The sequence below is a fragment of the Hakea prostrata genome, chromosome 8 (assembly GCF_041222555.1).
Source record: "Hakea prostrata isolate BN-2017 chromosome 8, UWA_Hpros_2, whole genome shotgun sequence".
In the NCBI taxonomy this organism is placed as follows: Eukaryota; Viridiplantae; Streptophyta; class Magnoliopsida; order Proteales; family Proteaceae; genus Hakea; species Hakea prostrata.
The window spans coordinates 7,691,409-7,714,531 of record NC_142607.1 but is presented as its reverse complement, the minus strand read 5'-3'; the positions used below and the strand labels follow the sequence as shown (position 1 = coordinate 7,714,531).

Sequence of the window (23,123 nt, the reverse complement as noted above, 5' to 3'; positions counted from 1 at the left end):
AAAGGGATTTTTATTTGCGGTAGTGGCTGCTGCCAGTAGCTAGCGGTTGCGATTGCGCCATGCACGCAGATATGAATCCAACAGCTATGAATGAAAGTGCGGGGATGTAAATATATTTTTCATTTTACAAAATCTCAAGTAATTTTTTGAAATTTACAAAAACAACTCCTTGATGTTCACCCAATTAAGATGCATTTGATTTTGGCCATTTTTTGTGGCAGATGATGGCAACGATAAAAGTCGAAATGGCACCGTGACCGATGCCAGCAAAGGCACTGGCACCATCAGTTTCTCGTCCCCAAAATAGGCATCTTGTATTAGCGGGTTGGTGGCTCTACTTGGAGGTGATCCACAAAAAAACGAGGGTGAGGACTGAAGAGGCCACTTGAGTGGATTGTTCTGCACCATAACCACCCTGAAAGGAAGAAAAGCGATCCTCAATTTCAGCCCATAAAAATCCACAATCTCTTCAATTTCAGCTAGGAGTCTTCTTTTTCTTCATCTATCCTCCGCTCTTTGGTTTGTCACGTTTCTTCTCTATTCATGCTTATGGTTTGAATGCATGTTTGCTCTACACTTTGTACCTCTACTTATTTTATTTTTCATTTGTGGAATATTCAATTACCAAGGTTCATTAGAAAACCACAAATGGAATCTTTGTTTCTAAATCTCGATGATTTGATTGTTGAGATTACTACTGTAATTTGCATTACTACTATAATTTGCATTTTCATCTTCTTCATCGGCACTAACTTTTTCTTTCAATTTCATTTGATTTTGGCTTTGAAGGAGGATTTCCCAATTGTTCATCCCATGAAAAATTCAGGATTTCCCATGATTATTCTCCCCCTTCGTCACTGCCTCCATCTCTTCCACCTCCAAACCCTCCATTCATTTTTGAAAGGAACTCTAGAAATACTAATCGTTTAGGGCCAAAAAAAATATAGAGAGGGTGAATAGAGGGATTTGATTTTGTAAAATCAGTAAAGTACCAAATCCTTATAATGTAAAAATAAAAATGCTTATTTACAATTAAGCCCCTACTCCTTGATTCTACACCGTTGGATTTTATTTTGCATACTTGGCCTAATCTAGACCATTGGTTGCTTACTGCTGCAAATAAAAATCTCCCACAAATAAAATCTCCTACAAATTTAGTTTTCTTAAAATCTACAAATTTTGATTGTTCTTTAGATTAAATCTCCAAGCAAACTTTACCAAGATGGAGACTTCTTTTTTTTCCTAATTATGTAGTGCAATTAGGAAAACGAGGGAAATATAGATTTTTTTTTTTTTATTTTTTTGTGTAAACAAAATGATTTTATTAAAGTTATGTAGAGGAAACAGAGTTGCAAAGATTTTGTAGCCAGGGAGTGGATAAAGGCCAACTAGTCATGCACGTGAGTGATTTGGCCCTCCTTGCTAGGTGATCCAATAAATGATTGAATCTCTTATAAATGAAAGAAAAACTACATTCTTCAAAAGTGGAACTTAAATGTCAAATGTATTCTATAAATGCTTGAATCAAAATAGGAGGCAGATGGAATGTATTGATTGGGTTTTCGCTGTTGGAAATAAAGGCAGTAATAACGATGGTTAGGTTTAGAACAAAAAAAATCTCGTTGTTTAGTGTACGAAAGAATCTTGACCTCATTTTGTGAATTTTAAATCTTATCACATTTCTATAGAAAGGGGTTGTTTTCTAAAGGTGCGTAGTCGTAATTCGAGAAACATTAAATTAAAAAACAAAATTCAGCCGTTGGATTATATATAGGACATGTGTCGTAAAACGAACACCTGCATAAATAGATATATGCGTAGGCACAAACAAAAATCTGTGGGTGTTGGTATGTAAAAAAGTTTTTTCCGGTGGTAGGAATGTATGATATTCTAACTTCAAGGTAGGGCGTGGAGATTCTCTCGAATCGGGGCACAAGTAAGTTGAGTGAAGAAGATCTAAAACCTATAATGTCTCAATTTGGTATAGAAACTAAAACCACCCTCACAAAGCCATCTTGAATTCTTACCAAAAAAAAAACCCCATCTTGAACCATTTTAAAAATGATATGCTATGGTTTTTAAAAATGGTTTATATATTTTGTCGGTAAAGAAACAAACATAATAGTATCGGTAGTATATAACTATATATTGAAGATGTATTATACGAAACTGTTTAAGGGTAGAATCATTTTATACCACTTATGTATTATTTTTTATTTTATTTTTATATAAGGTTCATCTGGGTCAGCTTACGCGCACCACGATTACATCCTTAAGGGAACTTTTATATAACTAATGCCGCCGAATGAGTGCGAACCCAAGACCTCCCATAGGGAGCTTTTTGTATCGTTGTTTTAAGACCACAACCATATCATGTCGCCTAATACCGTATATATACTGTTTTTATATAATATCGTTTTTACCACAATTGAATCGTATCATCTAATACGATATATCGTTTATGTATCTCTTCTTTTTACCACAACGATACCGTACCATTCGAAAAAAAGAAGATACGACACAATACTATTTCAGTTTAAGGTACACATTTTTTTTATCCCATCACGTTACTTAACCTCTTTTTTTTTTTGGGGGTAAATACGTTACTTAACTCATACCACTTGATATTCTTAGATCAGTTACGAGCTAGCCATAATGGAGTTTTGCTTGTGCCTATATTCATTTGTTTTTTTTTTTTTTTGGATGAGGTTCATCCCCCCCGCGCACAACATCATCCTCGGGAGGGATTTATATATAATAATTAATGCGATAGACGCGCAAGCCCCCCTAGGAAGTTGAGTCTTCGCTGTAACCCATCATTGGCACGTATATCTATATTAATTTGTTGGTTGAAATGAAATTGATTCATTTTAAGTTTAAATTTGTAAATAATTTAGACACCCCGACTAAAGTTAAATTTACAAAAGGGGCCGCAAATTGAGATAAATCAAATCAAGAAAAAGAAGCCATAAGCCTAGATCTGTAAATGGATTGTCGAAATCCGCCTCCGAATTCGCATTTGTGTTCATTTAAGGGTATCCATATCCGAAATTTTTCTTACCGAAAAATATTCGTATCCGTCCGCTAAGCAACCGGATTCGGATTTGGATAATTGCTTATCGGATTCGGCTAATATCCGGATAAAAATTTATCCGAATAGACTAAAGTATTTAACATTTTTTTCTTTAAAAATGGATGATAATCGGATTCGGATACCGGTAACGGATTCGGATAGCGGTATTCGGAAATCGGAAATTAGAAATTTATAATAAAAATATAAAAAAGTGACAATTATCAATTAATAATCGGATATTTATTGCATCGGATTATTATCGGATATCCGATAAAGTTTCGAATTCGAATTCGGATGCCTTCTCTAAATTTTTGCCAGATTCGGATTCGGATACGGATAGCGGATTTGCTAATCAGATTCGGATATTGGTATATCTGAGCCGAATCCGATCCGTTTACAGGCCTACATAAACCTTAGGCATTTCTGATCATGTATTCCCATTGCTAATGACACACTCAATATTCGTCGTTAGATATTGTAATAGTTCAGTTATCCATTCCACATAGTTCAGTTATCCATTCCACGGAAATTAAAAAAAAAAAAACAAATTGCACTAGTATCCAAAAATGGAGGTCTCATAGTATTGACACCCTACTTTATGTTTAAAAATTACAGAGACCCCAAATTGGACTTTTATTGGATATATTTGTCCAATTTATCACTGAAAACCTTTCCCCACAAATACAGGTTTCTAGGGAGACAGTTTCATGGGGATGAATCGTCAGGCATCTCAATATCTGGCAGTTTGGATTTTCAGATTGTTGGATCATCGAAGAGAAGAGAAATCTCTTACCATCTTACACGGTTACATCCTCATCTCTCTCCTACTCTCGTTCTCTATCTTCTCTCTCTCTCACTCTCTATCTCTCACTCTCTATGTGTTATACTTGCAAAAGCAACTCAAGCAGTCCAGCAAATCCCAATTTGATGTTGGTGAAATTTTGCCGACATTTTAGGGTGTCAGTGGTTTCTCAAGCCAGCATTGCATTTGATGTAGTTTCCCACAGCAGTGTCAAAAGCAACATCAATTCCAAGGGCATGAGTATTGCTTCCAACCCATGGTTCAAAGTGTTGGTGATATATCCCCGAAACTTGGAGATATACCGCCATGTCAGAGTGGAGCGACACAATACCCCCCTCCGACATGAGGTCGACAATAAGTCGACGATATATCGCCGATATGTTCCTCGTCGATATATCATCAATGTCTCCGATATGTCGCCAATGTTTCATCTCTTTCTTGTTTCTTGCATTTTAAACCTATTTTGCTCCAATCTTCGACGTTTACGAGTACATATTACTTCATTATTGGTGATTATTACATTGTTTGTGTCGATCAAGCAGGATTTCAAGCAAATTCACAAGTTTTCCATACTTTCAGTTTCGGCCGCATACAGTCAAGCATGTGCCGATTAGGAACATTAGTTTAGATGATGTTTTATGACAGAATAACGCTCTCAGTGTGTTTATTGTCATCAAGTTAGGCTACACAACCAAATTCATGCTAAAATGACCTCAAATACCCTACGAAACTGGGGTCGAATTTTCATCGACACCCCTCCAAATATCGCCGACATATCATGATATGTCTCTATGACACAAGACAATTTTTCGAACCTTGTTCCAACTACACCTGAAAAGTTAACAACAGGGTTTGAACTCAACCCGATGCTTGTGCTGATGGCTGCAATGTTGTGCAAGTATTGGAGTTCCACCTATTATGACCATCCCAAATATTGTTCGTACATGTTACTATGAGTTGCAAGGCTCATCCTTGGATGTAGGACTTTTGGTCCAAACCAAGTAAGTCTTATGTTTCATATGATTATGTGTGGTTGCTGCTAAATATAGAGTATTATTCCTACCAAAACCCTTGATTAGCCCTCGTGTTCATTGTCTCCAACAAGAAACTGGAGGCATATAGCATAGTCAGTTATGCATTACACCAAACACCTCCCTTCTCTCACCCACAAAACAACCTCCCTGCCCTGCTATTGATTCTTCGAAAAGGCGAAAACCAATCCCTAATCAGCTAAACTCTCCCATTTAAACTCAATCAAACAAACATCTCGATGCAGCAAGTCCCTGCTGCTAAGGAATCCAAATTTAAAAATCCACATATTCCAAAAATCCTATTTAATTTCATATCAAATTTGTATGGTTGTTTGTTACAAACTAAAATTGTACTTACATGTATAGGTGCAATACATCTATCAGACTCAAAATTCAAATTTGTATAAATTTGTCGTAACCAATTGTCATTTATTAATACAATCTTCCCAATAGTTGGACAAGCTTTCGTTCTCCAAAATATTCTTATTCTTTACATGGTATCAGTCACTAATTGGGTATTTTATGAACAAACCTAAAGAATAATATTAATACTATTCTCCCAAAACAAATCTACATAATTTTATTTTACGCTTTAAATTTTCATGGTTCAATCAATTTTTAGGTTTTGTTGGGCGAGACATAGGATATCTCTATCGGGGAGAGAACGGGGTAATCCCATATGCCCCAATATGTTTGACAAGTCACATCGCTGACCCACATAATATTGTCCTCTTTTGATTTCTCCTCAAGTCTCATACCCGCCACTCTGTCTTCGCGTTCAGCACCTTTGTACGCCACCACTTCACTTTGAAACTTACTGCATACAATTATTTATTGTGAAAAACACAACTTTGTCCCGAATCCAAGAACTGATGGGCTTCATCTAAAATTGCCATTAACCAAGTCTTCCACTTAAACAGTTGGTAAGCCTTGGCATAGAAAATAATTTCTCATATCGGCCAAATGTATCTTTTTCCCATCAAACTATGCAAAATATACGTGGTGAAAATGCAAATATGATTTGTAGTATACAAAACAGAAAAATTAATTACATATAAAATTTTGGAGTAAATTAGTTTTCTCCAATGTCTTAGTCTTCTTGTATTGAACTTTTATCATCTTAATGGTTGCTTGTATTCTAATAATGTGCATGTAGATGCTAAGACCGAATCGATAAAAAATGGATGGATTACAATGAATCAAAAGATAATAAGTTAAATAAATAAGGGGGGGGGGGGGGGGGGGGGGGGGGGGGGGGGGGGAAAAAAAAAAGGGAGTTTGGGGGGGGGGGGGGGGTTTTTTGAAAAGGCCCCCCCCGGCCGGAAAACCCAAAAAATATCACACCAATAATGCATCCATGCTAATTTTGCATGTCCTTTACTCATAATAAATGCAATGTCTTCATTCATTAATCATATTTCTTGAAGCCTTGATGTCAATGTTTTTTTTTCTTTTTCTAAAAGGTAAAAAAGGATAACTTTCATTTGGTGCCCGTTTGACTCTAGTAATTATTAATTAAAAAAAAATGACATATTGAATTTGCGTCCCGTTGATGTCCAAAAACGAAAGACAAATCCTCATTTTTATGACGAAAATACTGTGATATCATTTCGATCGTTAGGATTACGTTATATAGAACAACTTCGATCTAATGGTTCAAATTAAAAAAGATGGATATGTTGTAATTAGGATTTTTTAATTTTTAAAATTTTTAATTTTTTTCTTCTTTATTTTCGTCTCTCTATTCGGTCAGGTATACGTTTCTTCTCTGCCCCCTCTTCTGGTTTGGTCTGTCATCTCAATCCCGATATGCTACATCTCTGAAATCCTATGCTGCCTGATTTTAGTAATTGAAATTCCAAAAGGAAGGAAGATGTTGGTGCAGCTCACCATTTCAACGGTGAAAATCCAAACTTCAGGTAACCCTGTTTTCTAATCTCATTCACCCATCTCTCACTCGTCTGTACTCTCACAGGGTTACCCAGTGATCTTGCTTCCTTTTGTCGTCACAGAACCTCACCCTTTGCCTGATCTTACCCTAACCGACGTTTGCTACTCATTCCTGTAAGTGATCCCAACCCTAATCCATGTCTGAATTAGGTGATGTTCATCCCTGAACTGGAACAGCAGCTTAGTCCCTCAGGGTAAGTTAACCCTTCCTTTTGGCATGTTGTTAAGCATTATAAGAATCAGCGGTTAACCATAGGAAAATAGGTTGATATTTGTTTCTTACTGTTTTTGAGCTTAAGAATTGCTACAGAGCAAGGGTACTAAATGTAACAAATTGATTTAGGAGTCAATGTTAGGACGCTGATAACAAATTCTTGTAATTACAAGTAGAAGTGGACGAACTGAGAAATAGAATATTGCATTGTTTCTTTCCTCTTTCCTGGGTAAAACCCATTGCATTGGCTCTACACTTCTACTGCAAGTAAAATGTTGTACTAATGATACGTAGAAGTTGATGAACTGTTTATGTGCTCATATTAATATCATTTTAGAGAACTTCCCAAGTTGGAATTTGAAAAGTAGTGCAGATTTTGAAGTCTGGAGGATTTCTCTTGGAGAACAAATGAAGACAAGTATCTCAATATATGGAATTGAATGATTGCTACTGATTTGGTTGACACTGTATATTGATTAAAGTGTCGGATATTGAATTTGAATAGGAAGTTTTGGGTCGATTGAATATTTGTACTAAGCTCATAAATGCATTCTCCTGTTAGTTGATCTTGCATAGGAGACCTTGATTTCAAATGTGAAATTGTACTCTTGTTGGGTTTTTGGTGTTTTGTAGTCTTGTCAGTTTACGTTTCCTGATTTTCCCCATTTTTCAGTAAGTTTGCTTTTAGCTAAAGAGTTCAGAATCCAGGAACATATTGACAAATCCTATGCAACCTCTGCAAGAATGAGTTCAAAGGTGCAATCCTTAAGGGGAAGAATTTTACCCATGGACCTTTTGGGCTGTAGCAAACATTAATCCTCTTGGGTCCCACTTGTTTGCTCTTCAGTCTCTAACTAAAACAGTCTGGATTGTTTTAATATTCATACATATCTTTAACAACCAACACCCCCTCTTGGCATTATTATTAGAGATGCCGAAGGCAAACCCTTGGGCGCTTCATCGTTATCTGGGCATTATAATTCTGCTGAAGAAGGAGAAATTATTGCTTTTAGAGCAAGTTTATTGGAAGCGCTAGCATGTGGATATGAGTCAATACTAATTGAGTCGGATTGCAAACAGTTAATCCGGTATCTTGATGGTGAGATTCAACCCCCGATGACAGTGGAACCCTTGATCCAAGATATCCACTATCTTATGGATAACTTCCTCCATTGTATCCCTACCTTTATTCCTAGGAGTTCTAATGTAATAGTAGATCTCTTGGCCAGGAAGGCCCTCTTGGTTTTGGGCCCGAAAGAATGGTCGATTTCCACTGAGTGGTTGGTGGCATTATGTTCACCCCCACCTCCCGCCCGCTTTGAATAAGATTGTTGTTTACCAAAAAAAACAACCAACACCCCCACCTCTCCCAAACACCCCCTTTCTTCACGTAATTGTATTTGCAACTATGGTAAGACTAACAAAAGACTAATCCTCTAATTACATCACAGGGACCATGACCAATGCTATTTGCAGCACACCATCCTCCTCTCTGCTGGCTCAGTCTTATTCTGAAGTAATAGGAGACTTGATTCATTTTCCTAATATAAAAATTTAAGCAAGCATAGGGATATAAAGTGAAACAAGGAGGAGTTGATTACAGTTTTTGCTTGCAATAATGGTGACTGCAGGAAATCAAACTACTCATTTATATCAGTCTTTGCTTCTTATAAAACAAGTAATGAATGCTATAATTCAGAACAGATCTTTCAATGGTCAACTTGCTGCTACTGTTGTTGTACCCACCCACAATGTATGGTCTGTTGACTTAGTGTGTGACGTCTTATTTCTTCCAGTCTTCATCTTCCTCCAATTGAATTCACTAACCCAAATTTTGTTTTATGCTTGGGATGCAGACATTCATAGAATTAGAGTTTCAGGAATCTCAGTACAACCGATGATCTTGCATATAAACAGTAATTGAAAGAAACAGGTCAATGCTGCAGTTCAAGGATTCTTAGTGGCAGCATCATTCCTTTTCTTCAATTAACACCATTCCTTTTCTGGGTTACTCTTTTGATAAGCATTGGTGTACCAACTTCAGTCCTACTAGCCCCATGTAGCTGAACAATTTGATTTTTCATGTTGTTATAGATCTATAATATGTTGCTGTTGTTTTCTATGTGGAATTCGTTTCATGTATATATGGCTTTTTCGTATAGCTTTAGAGTTTAGACGCATTTAATTTGGGGGGCTGGAGTTCGAAACTACTGATTTTCACTTTGAAATCAACAGGTGGAGGAGAATGAACTCAGGAATGTGGGATGAAGGCAGCTAGAGCTGCAACTGCAGATGGTCCTAATGTGCAGAATTTTGCATGATTATGACAAATCTCCTTGAATGGAGAGACCTTTAAGACTTCCAAGTTCCAACCAATCCGTTGTCTCTTGGTCTGAAATTGGATAATGTAAGTGAATTTGTGGTTCTAATGGAAAATTTTAAGGATCTATTACTATTAATCAATGACTTAATTAAATTAAGTTTCTATTTTTTTATTTTAGATTTTCATTGAAGCCTCGTGCAAGTAGCTGTAATTTGTGCAAGAAAATTGCAAATTGGATTCTTAAAAAATTAATAATCTGGTGGAAGCCTTTTGCAGCTATTCATCAAGAATTTAAACCGGATCTAAAATGGAAGGTTTATCGGATTCTATTACATGCCATTAGATGTTAAAAAAGGAAAAAACAATGTGGAAGCCTCTCTGTTTATCAGAGCCAGGTTTCGATCCTGGGACCTGTGGGTTATGGGCCCACCACGCTTCCGCTGCGCCACTCTGATTTATTGATAATATGTGTGACAGTTGATATATTTATCAAGTGTAATGGTGACATGACAGGTTCCCACTGCATATTTCAAGCTCAGCATCTTTCTTTCATTCGTTTTTTTATTTTTTTATTTATGGGAACTAAAGTTTGTTTGGACCAATTTTCATGCACCTTAACTTCAACCTAAGCCTTGGCCCCGTTATTTCCTGAAGATTTATGATTCTAAATCCGTACCATTGTAGAAAGGGGGATTGAATTTCCCCCCTTTATATCAAGAGGAATAAATTGAATGCAAAATAAAGTAAAATTTTGATGACTATAGATTGAGTGATTTGAAATTATTCATAATTATAAAAAATTTTATTTTTAGTATGAAAAATTCTCTCCTCTTCCTTGAAGTCTCCTGGTTACCTTGCCGACAATGAAATTGCTTAAGTGTCGTGCATTTCGATTTCAACCGTTCATTTTTTTAAAGTGTAAAACACATTTTTTAGAAACAGACCGTTAAGATTTTCATCTCGATCATTCACAGCACAGTGTTGAGCTCTATAAACGAAACATCAAAGAACCTCCCGTGGAGACCCGATTTTTTATAATAGAGGAGGGGAGATTTGTGCTCATTTTACATTGATTAAAGAAAAAAGGAGGGCCAACTTAGGGTTCACTTCTGATTTTTCACATGGAGACCCTTTCCTAATTTGTGTTGAAGCAGTGTGTACGGACAAAAAGGCTTTTACAATAATGATGCTCTCCCAATGTGATTTTGAATTTGCCTGTTTTCTTCTGGTAAGTGGTATATATAGGGAGGGGATTGTGACAGCAAACTGTAAATCCTGGCAACCCATTCAACACTCCATCGCCACTTAGGTGAGAAAGGGCTCATTCTTGAGCCATTATTAATTTGTGGTTACTAAAATCAGTTTGATTTGCTTTACTTAAGGGCCTGTTTGGTTACATGAATCCAGAGATTTCAAATCTCTGGATTCATGAATCTGAGAATTATACCCGTTTGGTTGTAAAAATCTCTAGATTCATGAAATTTAGAGATTCACCTTTTTACACTAAAAACGTGAATCTATAGATTTATGGGTAAGGGATGAAATCCAGAGATTTCAAAAAAGCTTTACATTTACACATTTACAAAAATCACGTCGATCAAATAATTTTTTAGGATGAATCCACAGATTTCATTCCACAACCAAACACCTAATTTTATAAATTATAACTCTATAGATTTGAAATCTATAGATTTCAAATCTTTAGATATTTGAAATCTCCAGACTCATGTAACCAAACAGGCCTAAAGAAATTTTGGTTCGAAATTCACATCTAATTTTGACTTTTACATCACCCAAAAACTGATTCCGTGTTCCACGGCGTTTCCTTTTTCCATGAAACTCATGTATGAGTTTTATCCGAAAAAATGCTCGTCTGTGATTATAAAATCACATCTTTGGCTTCGCGTCTAGGTTTTCATTGAGTCTGGTTTTGTTTCCCTCAAATTTCCTGCAATTGTTTTTGGGCTCTAGTAGTTTCTGATCCTTCACTTTTCAGTAAGTTTCTGGCATTCAGACATGCTTAAACCTAGTTTTTCTCCCTTACTAGTTATTTGCTGGGATGATTTCGATTAGCTTTTATTGATATTTCTTTATTTTATTTTCGTTTGTGCTGTTGCAGAACTGCTTTATTCCTGAAATTAGAGCTTTTTCTTGTCAAACTTTATAATTTTTCGCTTAAATTCAGTTTCATGTATTCATTTTAGGGTGATTTATCAGAACTCAGGATCAATGGCTATGAGGCTTGACCCTACTGGCTGGGATTTGTTTTTCTTTCACTTTCCATGTATCATTATCCTATCATAATTCAAAATGAAAATTTGGTTGATCGTTACATCTTTAAAGATTCCACTTTCTCTGGTCACTTATATTTCTACCGCTTCTTTCTTCTATTCTTCCTGTTATTATCTTTGGTCTTCTTGGTGGCTTGTTTGTGGTGAAGTTCAGGGTATGTTTGAAGATTCTTTTTATGGTTTGATTTTGTGTAGAAATCGCAGCTAACCCTTATTGATTCCATCTCATTGTTAAATATTTCAACTTACCTTTAGCGTACCTGGCCCCAAATAGTCAAGTTAGGGTTTAGTTGAGATAAATTTAAGTGATCATCGTGCTAGTATCTCATCATGTATTGAGTCCCTAGTCAAGATTGAAGATATTTATTCCTTGTAGATTTGGTTGATGGTTAGAAGGAACTCCACTATCCTGTCTTATGCTTTACAAAGTTGGTGTCATTGTAGTATTTGACTTGAATTTTTTATAACTTCATCCTAGAACTCTACTAATTCTGTTGCTAGATGACATTCAAGGTGTTTGATTATTACCATATAGTAACCTATAAAAAACTTTTCAAAGCTGATTTTAGAAGGTTTTTTTCTGGAATTTCACATGGTGATGATCATGTTTCCCTTTTCTTTCTAGAGTTACTTTCTTACAAATGCTTTTTCTTTTTCTCTCTTAAGCATTGGTAGAGCATCCTTAGATCCTTCGTTCTTTCTTCTCTGCTTTGTTCTCAAATGATCTTTTTGATTTTTCTCAGCTGGTAGAGTCAAATATGGGACAAGCATTTTGCTGTATTCAAGTAGATCAGTCAAACGTAGCCATCAAAGAGACTTTTGGAAAGTTTGATGAGGTGCTTGAGCCTGGCTGTCACTTTTTGCCTTGGTGTTTGGGGAGTCAGATAGCTGGTCACCTTTCATTGCGTGTGCAACAACTTGATGTCCGTTGTGAAACAAAGACTAAGGTTCGTAGCTTCTTTTCCTTCACTTTCTCAAAATGTCCAGGTTTAACATCATGGTATTTGTCCTATGCTTTCTTAATTGTCTCTCTGCTTGCCCCTTCCCTTTCAATAAGGTTATTTCTTGCAAAATTCCAAGCTGGAAACCTTTTGGTAGATTTGAAGAAGGAAAACATAAATTTACAAAAATAAAAGTAAACATTCTCTTCTATTTCATGCAAAGTGTAGCACCGGATCAATAAGAAATTGAAATTAAATTCAGCATTAAAAGCTTGCCTATAGTCTATTATTCTCCCTTAGATTAAACCTAGTATTCTCTTCATTTCGTCTTTGTGTTGTGACATTTCATAGTTTGCATGTATATGGACAAGGTAGTCAGAATTTTTTTATGTGCATCACAGGGAGTTTGATTTGGCAGGTTGCAGCTATGTACATCCTGGGATGTCTTATGAGTTGTATTAATTGAAACTTTCTATGGGAGAAGATAGAGTTCGCATCCTATGGTGTTACATTATGCCAAACAAACAAAAGTAAAGAAGAAAAGGAAACCTAGAAGCATTACTTTGAATCCATAGGTCTCACTCTATAGACAAGAACATGGCCACCTTGTCTTTTTAGAAGACCAATGTCATCCAGCATTCAACTTAAACCCATCGAATTGTTGAAGAACTCTGTGTAACAACCCTGCCTGGTTGAACTTTTCATATGAAATGTTTAGTGAATTATGAGTTCAATAGAACATCTCTACCAAAAAGATTGATATTCCTTGTTCATTGTCATATTGCTTATTCAACAGTGGCGCTTATAGATTTTATTCTTATCTCAAGGAAAAACCTGTTTTACTCCACTTAACCCTATCTCCCTCACCAGATGCAGCTTAGTTGTTGATGGAGTAAATAGTTCTGCCATTTCTTCAAATCTGTATTCTGATTCTAAGTCATGGTGTAACATGTATCCCACTGTTCCATTCATTGACTCTTCTCTCCATGTTTACAAAGAAGATTGATTCTCTGCTTTCAGATGGGTATGTTGATCCATAGTGCCGGATCTCAGTCTCCAATTGGCATAAAATGTTCTTTTTCCTATTCATGGCTATGAATGGGAATCATAGTTTTTAGTTCATTAGATAAATCATATACGTTCGATTCTTTGTACTTACAGAATTGCATATAGTTATTAGTTCTAACATCTAACACAATTATCTAATTTTCTTTTATGTTTTGAGATTTAACGTTCTCAGACCATTGACCCCGATCAGCATTATATATGTCTTTTCAGGATAATGTGTTTGTCACTGTAGTTGCGTCCATTCAATACCGCCCTTTGGCAGAGAAGATATCTGATGCATTCTATAAGCTCAGCAACACCAAGGCGCAGATCCAAGCATATGTTTTTGATGGTCAGAACGTGTAACTCTTAATTTTCCTGAGCTTTTTGAAAATTAAGTATTGTTGGTGCTTCCATTTCTTGTATCTCTGTTTTCTGTTTTCGTTTCAAAAAAAAAAAAAAAAATATGACCTATTGTCCTATATTTCAAAAAGGAATTTGCCTGGAAAGTAGATATATTGATGTGGAGTGGAAGGGGAAATTGTCGCAGAAACACTTTTTCGAAAAATCCTAACATCCCATCAAGTAAACAACCATATCCTAAAAACACCAATGTTGATTCAAAGAAATAATCCTACTGTTGCAAACTTAATTCTTCCCTGTTTTTACACCCTTGACTTACTTTTCTGTTGAGAAATTGCTTTCATAAAATTATAATGTTTACTTTAACCCAACAAAAATTATAATGTTTAAAGCATATCCTGTTAAAGTTTCAAGCTTTTCTCACTTATAATATTCTCAGCTGTACACCATCGCTAAATTTTGGCGGAAGTATTGCTTTTAGTCCTCAAGTATTTCTGTTTTAATGCTTACCTAGGACCTGCATTTGTTTCCATTTGAAATTTGAAGATTAGCCGGGCAACATATTTAGCCATTTTCCTGTGTAATGTTTTCCTTTAGAAATTTAGGGGTTAGTTTTACAGGTTTATCTTTTAGATATTGTAGTTGAGAAACAACTAATATGCCTGAAATTAATAACCACTGTTTTTCAGTTATCAGGGCCAGTGTCCCAAAGTTGGAGTTGGACGCTACCTTTGAGCAAAAGAATGAGATAGCAAAAGCAGTTGAAGATGAGCTTGAAAAGGTTCTCTTTTTGTCTATATGCATATGTCTTTTGCTTATTTTATTCTTACTGGGGTGGAGTGGGTGAATGCTCTGAATTTTCCGCTGCAACCTATTGGCTTTCTCAAATTAATTGTCATTTTACAGGCTATGTCAGCGTATGGTTATGAGATCGTCCAAACACTTATTGTGGATATTGAACCAGATGAGCGTGTAAAGAGAGCAATGAATGAAATCAATGCAGGTAATTGTTTGTTGGACAAGGGCTTGTTTGGTTTTCAAATGTATATGCACCCATGCAGGATGAAAGACCAGGACTATCCTTTACTAGCCTGATATCCTTTTCTAGTAAAATCAAAGGTGGGAATACAACCAAAAAGACTGTTCATGTCTGACTGTTCCATCTGTCATTTATCAATGTGGTCCATGATTATTTCACCAGCTTGCTACCCCAGCCTAAATAATGGTGGATATTTCAGTATGGTTATGCAAGGAGAGACTGATTTTTTTTTTTTCATATTCATGGAATTAATTGAACAGTCATATGCATGATGCCCTGATAGTCTTATATCATTAAATCTTGAATGCCAAAACAGCTGCTAGAATGAGGGTTGCAGCAAATGAGAAGGCTGAAGCAGAGAAGATATTGCAGATCAAGCGAGCTGAGGGAGAGGCAGAGTCCAAGTACCTGTCAGGGCTTGGTATAGCTCGCCAGCGCCAAGCCATTGTGGATGGATTGAGGGACAGTGTACTGGGTTTCTCTGTCAATGTTCCGGGGACAACAGCAAAGGATGTAATGGACATGGTACTTGTGACTCAATACTTCGATACAATGAAGGAGATTGGTGCATCTTCGAAGTCTTCTGCAGTTTTTGTCCCACATGGGCCTGGAGCTGTTAAGGACATCGCTTCGCAGATTAGGGAAGGTCTTCTGCAGGCTAATAATGCCCATTAGCTGCAAAGAACTAATCTGGTAGTCCATTGCACTATAGTGATAATTTGTGGTTAAATCTATAGTGATTGCATCCTTCTTGGTCTGAAGCTCTCTGAGTTACATTCTGATTGCTGTTAAAAGAGTCATTATTGGGGAAATATGAATTATCATGTAAATACAGAATATATGAGATGCCATATTATAAGTTAGTAAATATTGTAGTGGGATTTCTTACCCACATATCTTGTTCTAGGAGCAGATTATATAGACATATAATTCCAGAATTTCCAATTTAAGGTTTAATTTATGTAAAATTTTGTTACATGTTTCTATTGCCATGTCTCTGCTTTTGTTTATTATATTTAGTTGTATTTTCTTTAGTATTGGTGTTTAGTCACTTGGGTGGTTCAGGATTTAAGCAGTATTTCCTCTTCTTATGATATTGTAATGGAGTAATCTTATAGTTGCATCAAATCTGCCTTCCAGTCGAAGATTTTGCTGCATTAAATTTATGACTAAATTAGGTCCCAAGTTTAATATTGATAATACTTCTCACTGTTTTTCCCATTTAAAGGTTTGAATGTATAAGATTAGCATGAAGGATAGGGTTCAAGGGTTGTGCATGGATAAGAGTAATTAGGAGTTGTGTTTTTTTTTTTTTTTGGTAAACAACACTTCATTCAGAGAACTAAATAAAGTACAGACACACAAACAAAAGAAAAATACAGACACAACTGCATGAAGACACAAGGTTCGAACCGAACCAAGGAGCGGAAAGTGACCAAACTGTCGTACATGCAATAGAGAGGGTCATCCAGGCTAAAGGTAGGGTCATGCCCAAAATGGGTCACGCCCAAATAACCCTTAGAACATAAGCTGTAACAACTATAGCACCAACGAAACATCAACACCCATAGAGGGGAACAAAATACACGCCACAAGGGCGGAGCGAAAACACGCCACGAGGCTGGATACAAAACTCGTGCAGTTGTTGCGGTGGTAGCATCAAAAGTGCGGATGACGGTCGGACCTACCATCCGGCGCTGCCGTAGAGGCGTATCTCAAAATTACTGCCTCCGTCTCCTCCAGCTCTGACCGACACCTAAGTTCTCCCAGTTTGAGGCGGAGAGACGTGCCACTGTAGTCTCTCCGCCTCCTCTTCCCCATCTCCTCTGTTTTCCTCTCCGTCAGTTCTCCCTCCTATTTTTTCTCTCGTCTCCTCCCCTTTTTTTAGTTTTTATTTTTTTCTCCTGTCTTCTCCGGTTTTTTCTTTCCTGTCCCGTTGGCTACTCCCATCTCATCTCTGCCTCTCCCTTCTCCGCCTCGTCTCGCTCCCGTCTCGCCTCCCTCCCGCTTCTCCCTGCTCTTTCCTTCCGCCTTCCCTATTTCTCCTCTCCCGGCTCCTATTTCCCTGCTTCCGTCTCCCCTGGTCTGCATCTCGGCCTTCCCTGTTTCTCCCTCTCCCCTCCTTCGCTTCTCCCTTTGATCTACCGAGGAAAACCGAATCTGGTCTCCACACTAGATTTGTTCTCCACCTCCGCGGAACACTAGATTTTTTTTTTTTTTCCGGCCGATTTCATTCCCTGGTTTGACAACACTTCTTTTTTCCCTTTTCAGCTTTAAAATAAGAACTAAACTCTTTGGTTGCAGCGATCCTTGGTGCATACTGCATATTACCTCCAGATTAGGAGTTGTGTTTGAGCATCATAGAAAGTCTATCTTAGGAGCTTTGATATTCCATGACTTTCCAGGGGCTTGCAAGGGGTTCTGAACGCATGGCAAGTTTCTGCCACAACAATGGTCAAACTGAGATAAACACCCTCTCACTTATAATCCAACCAAAATGTTGTCATTTTTATTTATCTCTTATGAACCAAACATTAGTAGCTTAGTTTCAATTTTTTTTTTTTAACCTTGAAGTCATATGTTGACTCTCCCTATAATATGTGTAATCGTTCCCACCTCCAACTGATCCACACTAACCTCAACTAAATCTTTTCAGCTGTGCTTGGAAAATTGGTTTTCAGGGTGATGGGAGAGTCTGATGACTCTGATTTGAGGTGGTTTATGCATCTTTCGCCATTCAAGAAGTGGACAAAACAAATGATTTGATAAATCTGTTACAACCAAAAAACGAATTCGGATCATCTCCCCATGGCTTCCTGACCACAAAAATCAATGGGGCCCACTGGTGAAAAAGAAATTTTATTTTTTTCAAAAAGTATTTTTCACTATAGTCCCACTGATTTTTGTGGTCAGGAAGCCATGGGGACTGGGAGATGATCCGGACTCCCAAAAAACGTTAAAATGATTTTCCGTGACTTTTCAGGAGATTGCAAGTCAACTCATGGCAAGGTTCTGCTGCAATATTTGGTCAAACTGAGATAACCCCCCTAACTTATAATCCACGTCAATTAAGTACAATATTCTTAATCAATATATTCTATTTTCCAGCCTTGAGCTGGAAAATAGAATAAGCCCAAGCTCTATATATAATCTATGAATATTAATATAATATGTAGTATTATTGGGCTTATCTACTTAATTAATATTACACATAAAGTCTAAAATTTCATAGAAATACATTTTAGTTGGCCGATCTCTTCATGCAAGTTTAAGCCAAGAAATATTTTTTTTATCGAATGGGGGCATTACAATGACTCCAATCCTCTTTAGAAGTTTGTGTTTTCCTTATATATTTACGTCAAACAACACACACCAACACGCACTTTACAAGACTGACAATGCCCCTGACTAATCCAAAGTTTAACACCTAAACAACGCTCAAAAACAGATAGTTTTTTATCCAATTTTGGTTATCATATGCATGCATTTCAAATATCCATATTGAATTTAAATGGAATTTGGATCTGAATTCAAAACAAAAATTTAAGTAGCTAATATCATAGTGCATATCCTAAGCATGACACAATTCCATTACAACTTTCAGAGGAGAAATGGCTTCCTTAAAACAACACTGGGAATTTCAATAAGTATTGACCCAGGTATAGAAATAGAATTTTTCATTAAACCCTTTTTAAGGCTATTGGTTGTATTTTTCCCAAAAAATAAATTTTAAGTAATTTAAAGGCGTGATTTTCTCAATACCTCTCCTCTCAAATCCATGAATAAAATTTTCACTCTTCATCTCATTTTTCTATTACAAACTAAAGTCCAATATATAAGAATCCAAATCTTATCTTTGTACAAACATAGATGTCCAAGACTTTCCAGGACTAAAGTACAGAAAACAGTTGTTTAGCCAGAAAAAGAAAAAAGAGAAAGGTACAGAAAACAGTTCATGAGCAGCAGCAAAATTTTGAATGAGGTCAATACTCACTTCAATTCCCAGGTAGCAAGCAACAAATTTTTCTTGAGTGAGAACTACCAACTGTTCAAAGAATAATTTTCTGCAACCTCTTTAACAAGGCTGTCAATCCTCTGTGAGAACTTCCACCCAACCCAATAGCTTTCCTCGCGTCATCTCTAACCTTCGCCGCCTGCAACTTCAGCTGCTCATTCCCCATCACCTCCCTCACCCACTTCTCTATCTCCTCTGCTCTCACCACCTTCCCAGTACCTCCCCATCCCCAACTCCTAACCCAAATTCCAAGCCCACTCTTCTCTACCACATCTGCGTTTATCGCCTGATCTCCACCTTGCGGCCATGCCAGCACCCTCACCCCATGCCACGCCGCTTCAGTCACCGAGTTCCACCCACAGTGACTTACAAACCCACCCACCGCCGAGTGACTAAGTATCGCCTCCTGATCCACCCATTTCTTCAGCACCAAACCCTTCCCATCCTTGAGAATCCTCTGCATCAAATCCTCTCCCACCACTTCTTCTACTCTGTATCCATCTTCTCTGTCCACCTTCTTGTCCTTCACCACCCAAATGAATCCACAACCACTCCTCACCAACCCTTCACCAACTTCTCCGATCTGCTCCCTGGACATCGCTGTTCGACTTCCAAAGCTCACGAACAGGACTGAACCCTTCTTCTGCTTATCCAGCCATTCAGTTGTCGATGATTCTTCTAGCTCTGGCTCGCATTCGCTTGGGACTAATGGCCCAATTGGGATCACCGGCGGTAGCCCATTTCTTACCTTTCCTTCATTCAGCGCCGCCATCGTCTCGGGCTCTAGTGACTCCAACGTGTTGATGAGAATCCCGTCTGATTTCACGATTAATTCGCCGTTCTGAATGAACTGGGTAGCGAAGAGATTAGGCAGATTCAGAAGAAGCGGCGGAAAAGATGTTCTGGGTAGGGCTGCTATGCCGGGAATGTTGATTTCATCACTCAGTGTGAGACCAACCAAAGCAGGAAAATAGGCACAGACAGAGCACATTTTGGCAGAGGAAGTGAAGAGAATGTAATTAGGGATGTGAAGATCGAGGGTTACAGGGATGACGGCTGAGGTTAGGGTGACATCGGTGATGAGAGCTGAATGAGTAGACGAATTGACCAGATGAGAGAGGAGGTGGGCAGAGCGGCGGATAGCTTCGAATTGCAGAAAGAAAGGGTCTTCTGATTTGGCATCAGATAGATCAAGTGGAAGAAGATGAAACTCTTTTGGAGTGATCGCATGAGGAAATGCCGAGAGAAGGCGAGCAACAAGGCGTGATTCAGCGAGGGAAACAGTTGGGTGAGTGGTGATGAAGGTGACTCTGCAATTAGCAGCGGCAAGGGTAGCAGCGAGGCGCACGAAGGGTACGAGATGACCCATGCCAGAACTGGGTAGCAGAGCTACATGAGGATGGGTTTGAATGTCACCGGAAGCTGCCATTATATCCAACGAAGATGAACTCAAACAGAGGATTGAAAACTTTGTGTTTAGAGTATTCTAGGAGCGGAGCTTCTTCTAAACTGAAGCAAGGAAGAAAATTCGAGTTGGAATTGCTGCTATCCCCCAGCTCGAATGAAGGTACACTTCAATCAAGTTTTCTTTTTATGGTGAACCAAATCTCGATCCAGTTTAAAACTCCTCTTTGAAAGGGTTAGGTGCAAGAAGAGGTTTAAACGTGAACAACCAAATGGTGAGTTGAATTTATGGTCTTCTTTTGTTTGTCATTATTATTAAAAAGTTTAAAGCTACCTAATCTTTATTTGTTATTTGTTTAACCTTAATCTCCATTCAACTTCGTATCTACAAGCAAGCAACAGAAGTTTGGGCTTTTAATCGCTCAATTAACCTATCATTGGCTAAAGAAGAAACTTGGTCTTCCTTTGGTCTCTCTTTACTAGGGGTGTAAATGGATAACCGAAATCCACTTCCGAATTCGCATCCGCATTTGTTTAGGGGTTTCCGAATCCGTCCTATTATTAATAGGATGCGAATATGATATACTCATTTCTTACCAATTATTATCTGTCCGATAAAATTATCCGATTAAATTATTTATTTAGATTTTTTATTTTTACTTTTATAAATTTTACCTATGATATGTAACTATTTTTTTAGATTTTCTATTAAAATAGCTACTAAAGTTGTTAACTTCTTAAATTTCAAACTTAGCCCTCACGAACAAAAAGGTAATGATGTAAACAGGTAGTCGAAAACTTGTATCAATTTATATTCATGCCCATTTAGAAGAATCTACTTAAGAAAATAACTATCCGATTATCATCCGAATCGAGAGAATCCGTCCGAAAACCGATAGGATATTATCCGAATCCGTCCGAATATAATAGGATGCGGATATGGATATATCACTATCCGATCCGAATCCGGTCCGTTTACACCCCTACTCTTTACCTTCTTTGTTGCAGATCGCAAAACGCTTTTGTCCTTTGTTTTTCTACTTTCTAGCATGATGAAATTAATAAAATCCAATATAAATATTGTAAGATCTCTTAAACCAACTCCCTTTGATCATGAAATCAAAGATTCTTCTGCAATATTACCAGCCGACACACTAATTAGTTGCACATAAAAATCCAGAAAATTCGAATTGTCCAATGTAAACTTGCTTTACAATGTTCATTCAAAAACAGAACTTGTTCTACCCAAAATAAAATCTGAATTTCTACGCTAAGTTGATTAGTTAGAAGGAAAGAAAGAGAAAGAGAAAAGACTTCCCAAATCTCGCAAGGCTTAGCTAATTTGATTAGCAGAGCACTTGCTGCTGCTGTAACTGAGCTAACTGGAAACGGCCGGCATATGTATCATCTCAAAAGATCCGAGGTCTTCTTGATTCCGGTGTTGAATTTAAAGTGACTTTCTGTCCTACAATTTAAATTTCTTAAAAAGACTACTTTTACAAAATTAGTCACTCAATGATTCATTTAACAAAACTAAATTTATATCTACAAAACTCACCAAAATAGTGATTTTTCATTAGTTTGAATAATTTTGCTTCTAAAATTGATTATACCAGGTTAAGAACAAGGTTTGACATGTCGACCGGTGTTGCCGTGTCGGACCCTGGCGACACGGCGACTCCGGCGACATGTCGCCGCGTTAATTCCGACATTTGGCCGTTGATTATGGCACAAATGTCGTAGATTTGCTACTAAAATCTCTTTCTTTCTCAATCCTTCCATTTCAAGCCTAGCTTCTTCCCAATCGAACCATGGGACTTCTCGCCATTAATGTCTTCTTTTTACTCATCTCGCATCTTCAGCCCATTTGCTGGGAGGGTAAGACATCACCGGGGGGGGTGGCTATCCGATTAGCGGTTAAACAACACCAAAGAAGAGGGAACACCTACCCGAAGCTGCGAACCACACCTCAAATTAAAGAAATGATTCTGAAGAAGCTGAAAGAAGAGAGATTTTGGAGATAAAATAGTAGAGATTTGAAGAAGAAGAGAAATTAGAGATGGCGTCCAAAGCAATCACCGCCACCCACTTACACCCTACTCTTTACCCGGCAGACCAAACTCTTCACCCTAGAGAGAGAGTCTACTTTCTAGCATGATGGGATTAATCAAATCCATCTCAATATTGTAAGATCTCTTCAACAAATGCCTTTCGATCATGACTTCACAGATTGTTCTTCAATCTCACCAGCCGACACACGGATTGGTTGCGCCTCAAAATCCAGATGAGTTTCAATTCTCCAATGTAAACTGCTTCTTCAATGTTCAGTTTCAATCCAGAACTCTCTCTCTACCCAAAATAATATCTGAATTTCTACGCTAAGTTAATTAGTTACGATCTCCATCAACACGAAAGAGTTTCAATCCTCTCTCTCTAAGGCTCTTCTTCATAGATGGTTCTTCGCTCCTCTCTCTCTAACTGGAAACGGCCGGCAAATTATCTTCACAAATGGAGTTTCGATCTCCATTGAATCCATGTGGAGGTGGCTTCGGCTTGTCTGAGGTGGTTCCAATCACAAGGTCGCCAGGTGGGGGTGGAATCGTCTTAAAAAGTCGACTTTCGCGACATAG

At 37.6% G+C, this 23,123-nt stretch overlaps 2 protein-coding genes, 1 long non-coding RNA gene and 1 other non-coding gene across 5 annotated transcripts; 2 read left to right on the top strand and 2 right to left on the bottom strand.

The window, feature by feature from the left end:
* Positions 1-6,673: 6,673 nt before the first annotated feature.
* On the top strand, positions 6,674-9,506 carry LOC149006598 (uncharacterized). The gene is made up of 3 exons (XR_016174942.1): positions 6,674-7,050; positions 8,927-9,003; positions 9,306-9,506. It is a non-coding gene; the product is annotated as an uncharacterized LOC149006598 (long non-coding RNA).
* Positions 9,507-9,776: 270 nt separating this feature from the next.
* On the bottom strand, positions 9,777-9,848 carry TRNAM-CAU (transfer RNA methionine (anticodon CAU)). The gene has a single exon. It is a non-coding gene; the product is annotated as a tRNA-Met (tRNA).
* A 722-nt stretch (positions 9,849-10,570) lies between these two features.
* On the top strand, positions 10,571-16,093 carry LOC149006596 (hypersensitive-induced response protein 1-like). Of its 2 annotated transcripts, none has more exons than XM_089166032.1 (6): positions 10,571-10,702; positions 12,428-12,631; positions 13,904-14,024; positions 14,725-14,816; positions 14,942-15,038; positions 15,391-16,093. In XM_089166032.1, exons 2-6 carry the CDS (start codon positions 12,443-12,445, stop codon positions 15,747-15,749), a joined length of 858 nt encoding a protein of 285 aa, XP_089022158.1. In that variant the 5' UTR covers positions 10,571-10,702; positions 12,428-12,442; the 3' UTR covers positions 15,750-16,093. The 2 variants fall into 2 exon arrangements, with proteins under 2 accessions (XP_089022158.1, XP_089022157.1); XM_089166031.1 differs by lacking the exon at positions 10,571-10,702 and adding an exon at positions 11,157-11,388 and having other exon boundaries at positions 15,391-16,092.
* A 2,713-nt stretch (positions 16,094-18,806) lies between these two features.
* On the bottom strand, positions 18,807-20,765 carry LOC149006595 (UDP-glycosyltransferase 708G1-like). Its single transcript, XM_089166643.1, is given in 2 exon segments — positions 18,807-19,175; positions 19,178-20,765. Coding segments are annotated over 2 exon segments (1,404 nt in total). The 5' UTR covers positions 20,519-20,765; the 3' UTR covers positions 18,807-19,112.
* Between the last annotated feature and the right edge of the window lie 2,358 nt (positions 20,766-23,123).

Coding starts and splice junctions, on each gene's coding strand:
- LOC149006596 (XM_089166032.1), top strand. CDS start 12,443: ATGGGACAAGCATTTTGCTGTATTCAAGTAGATCAGTCAAACGTAGCC. Junction 14,817..14,941: donor TTGAAGATGAGCTTGAAAAG/GTTCTCTTTTTG, acceptor GTCATTTTACAG/GCTATGTCAGCGTATGGTTA. Junction 15,039..15,390: donor AATGAATGAAATCAATGCAG/GTAATTGTTTGT, acceptor ATGCCAAAACAG/CTGCTAGAATGAGGGTTGCA.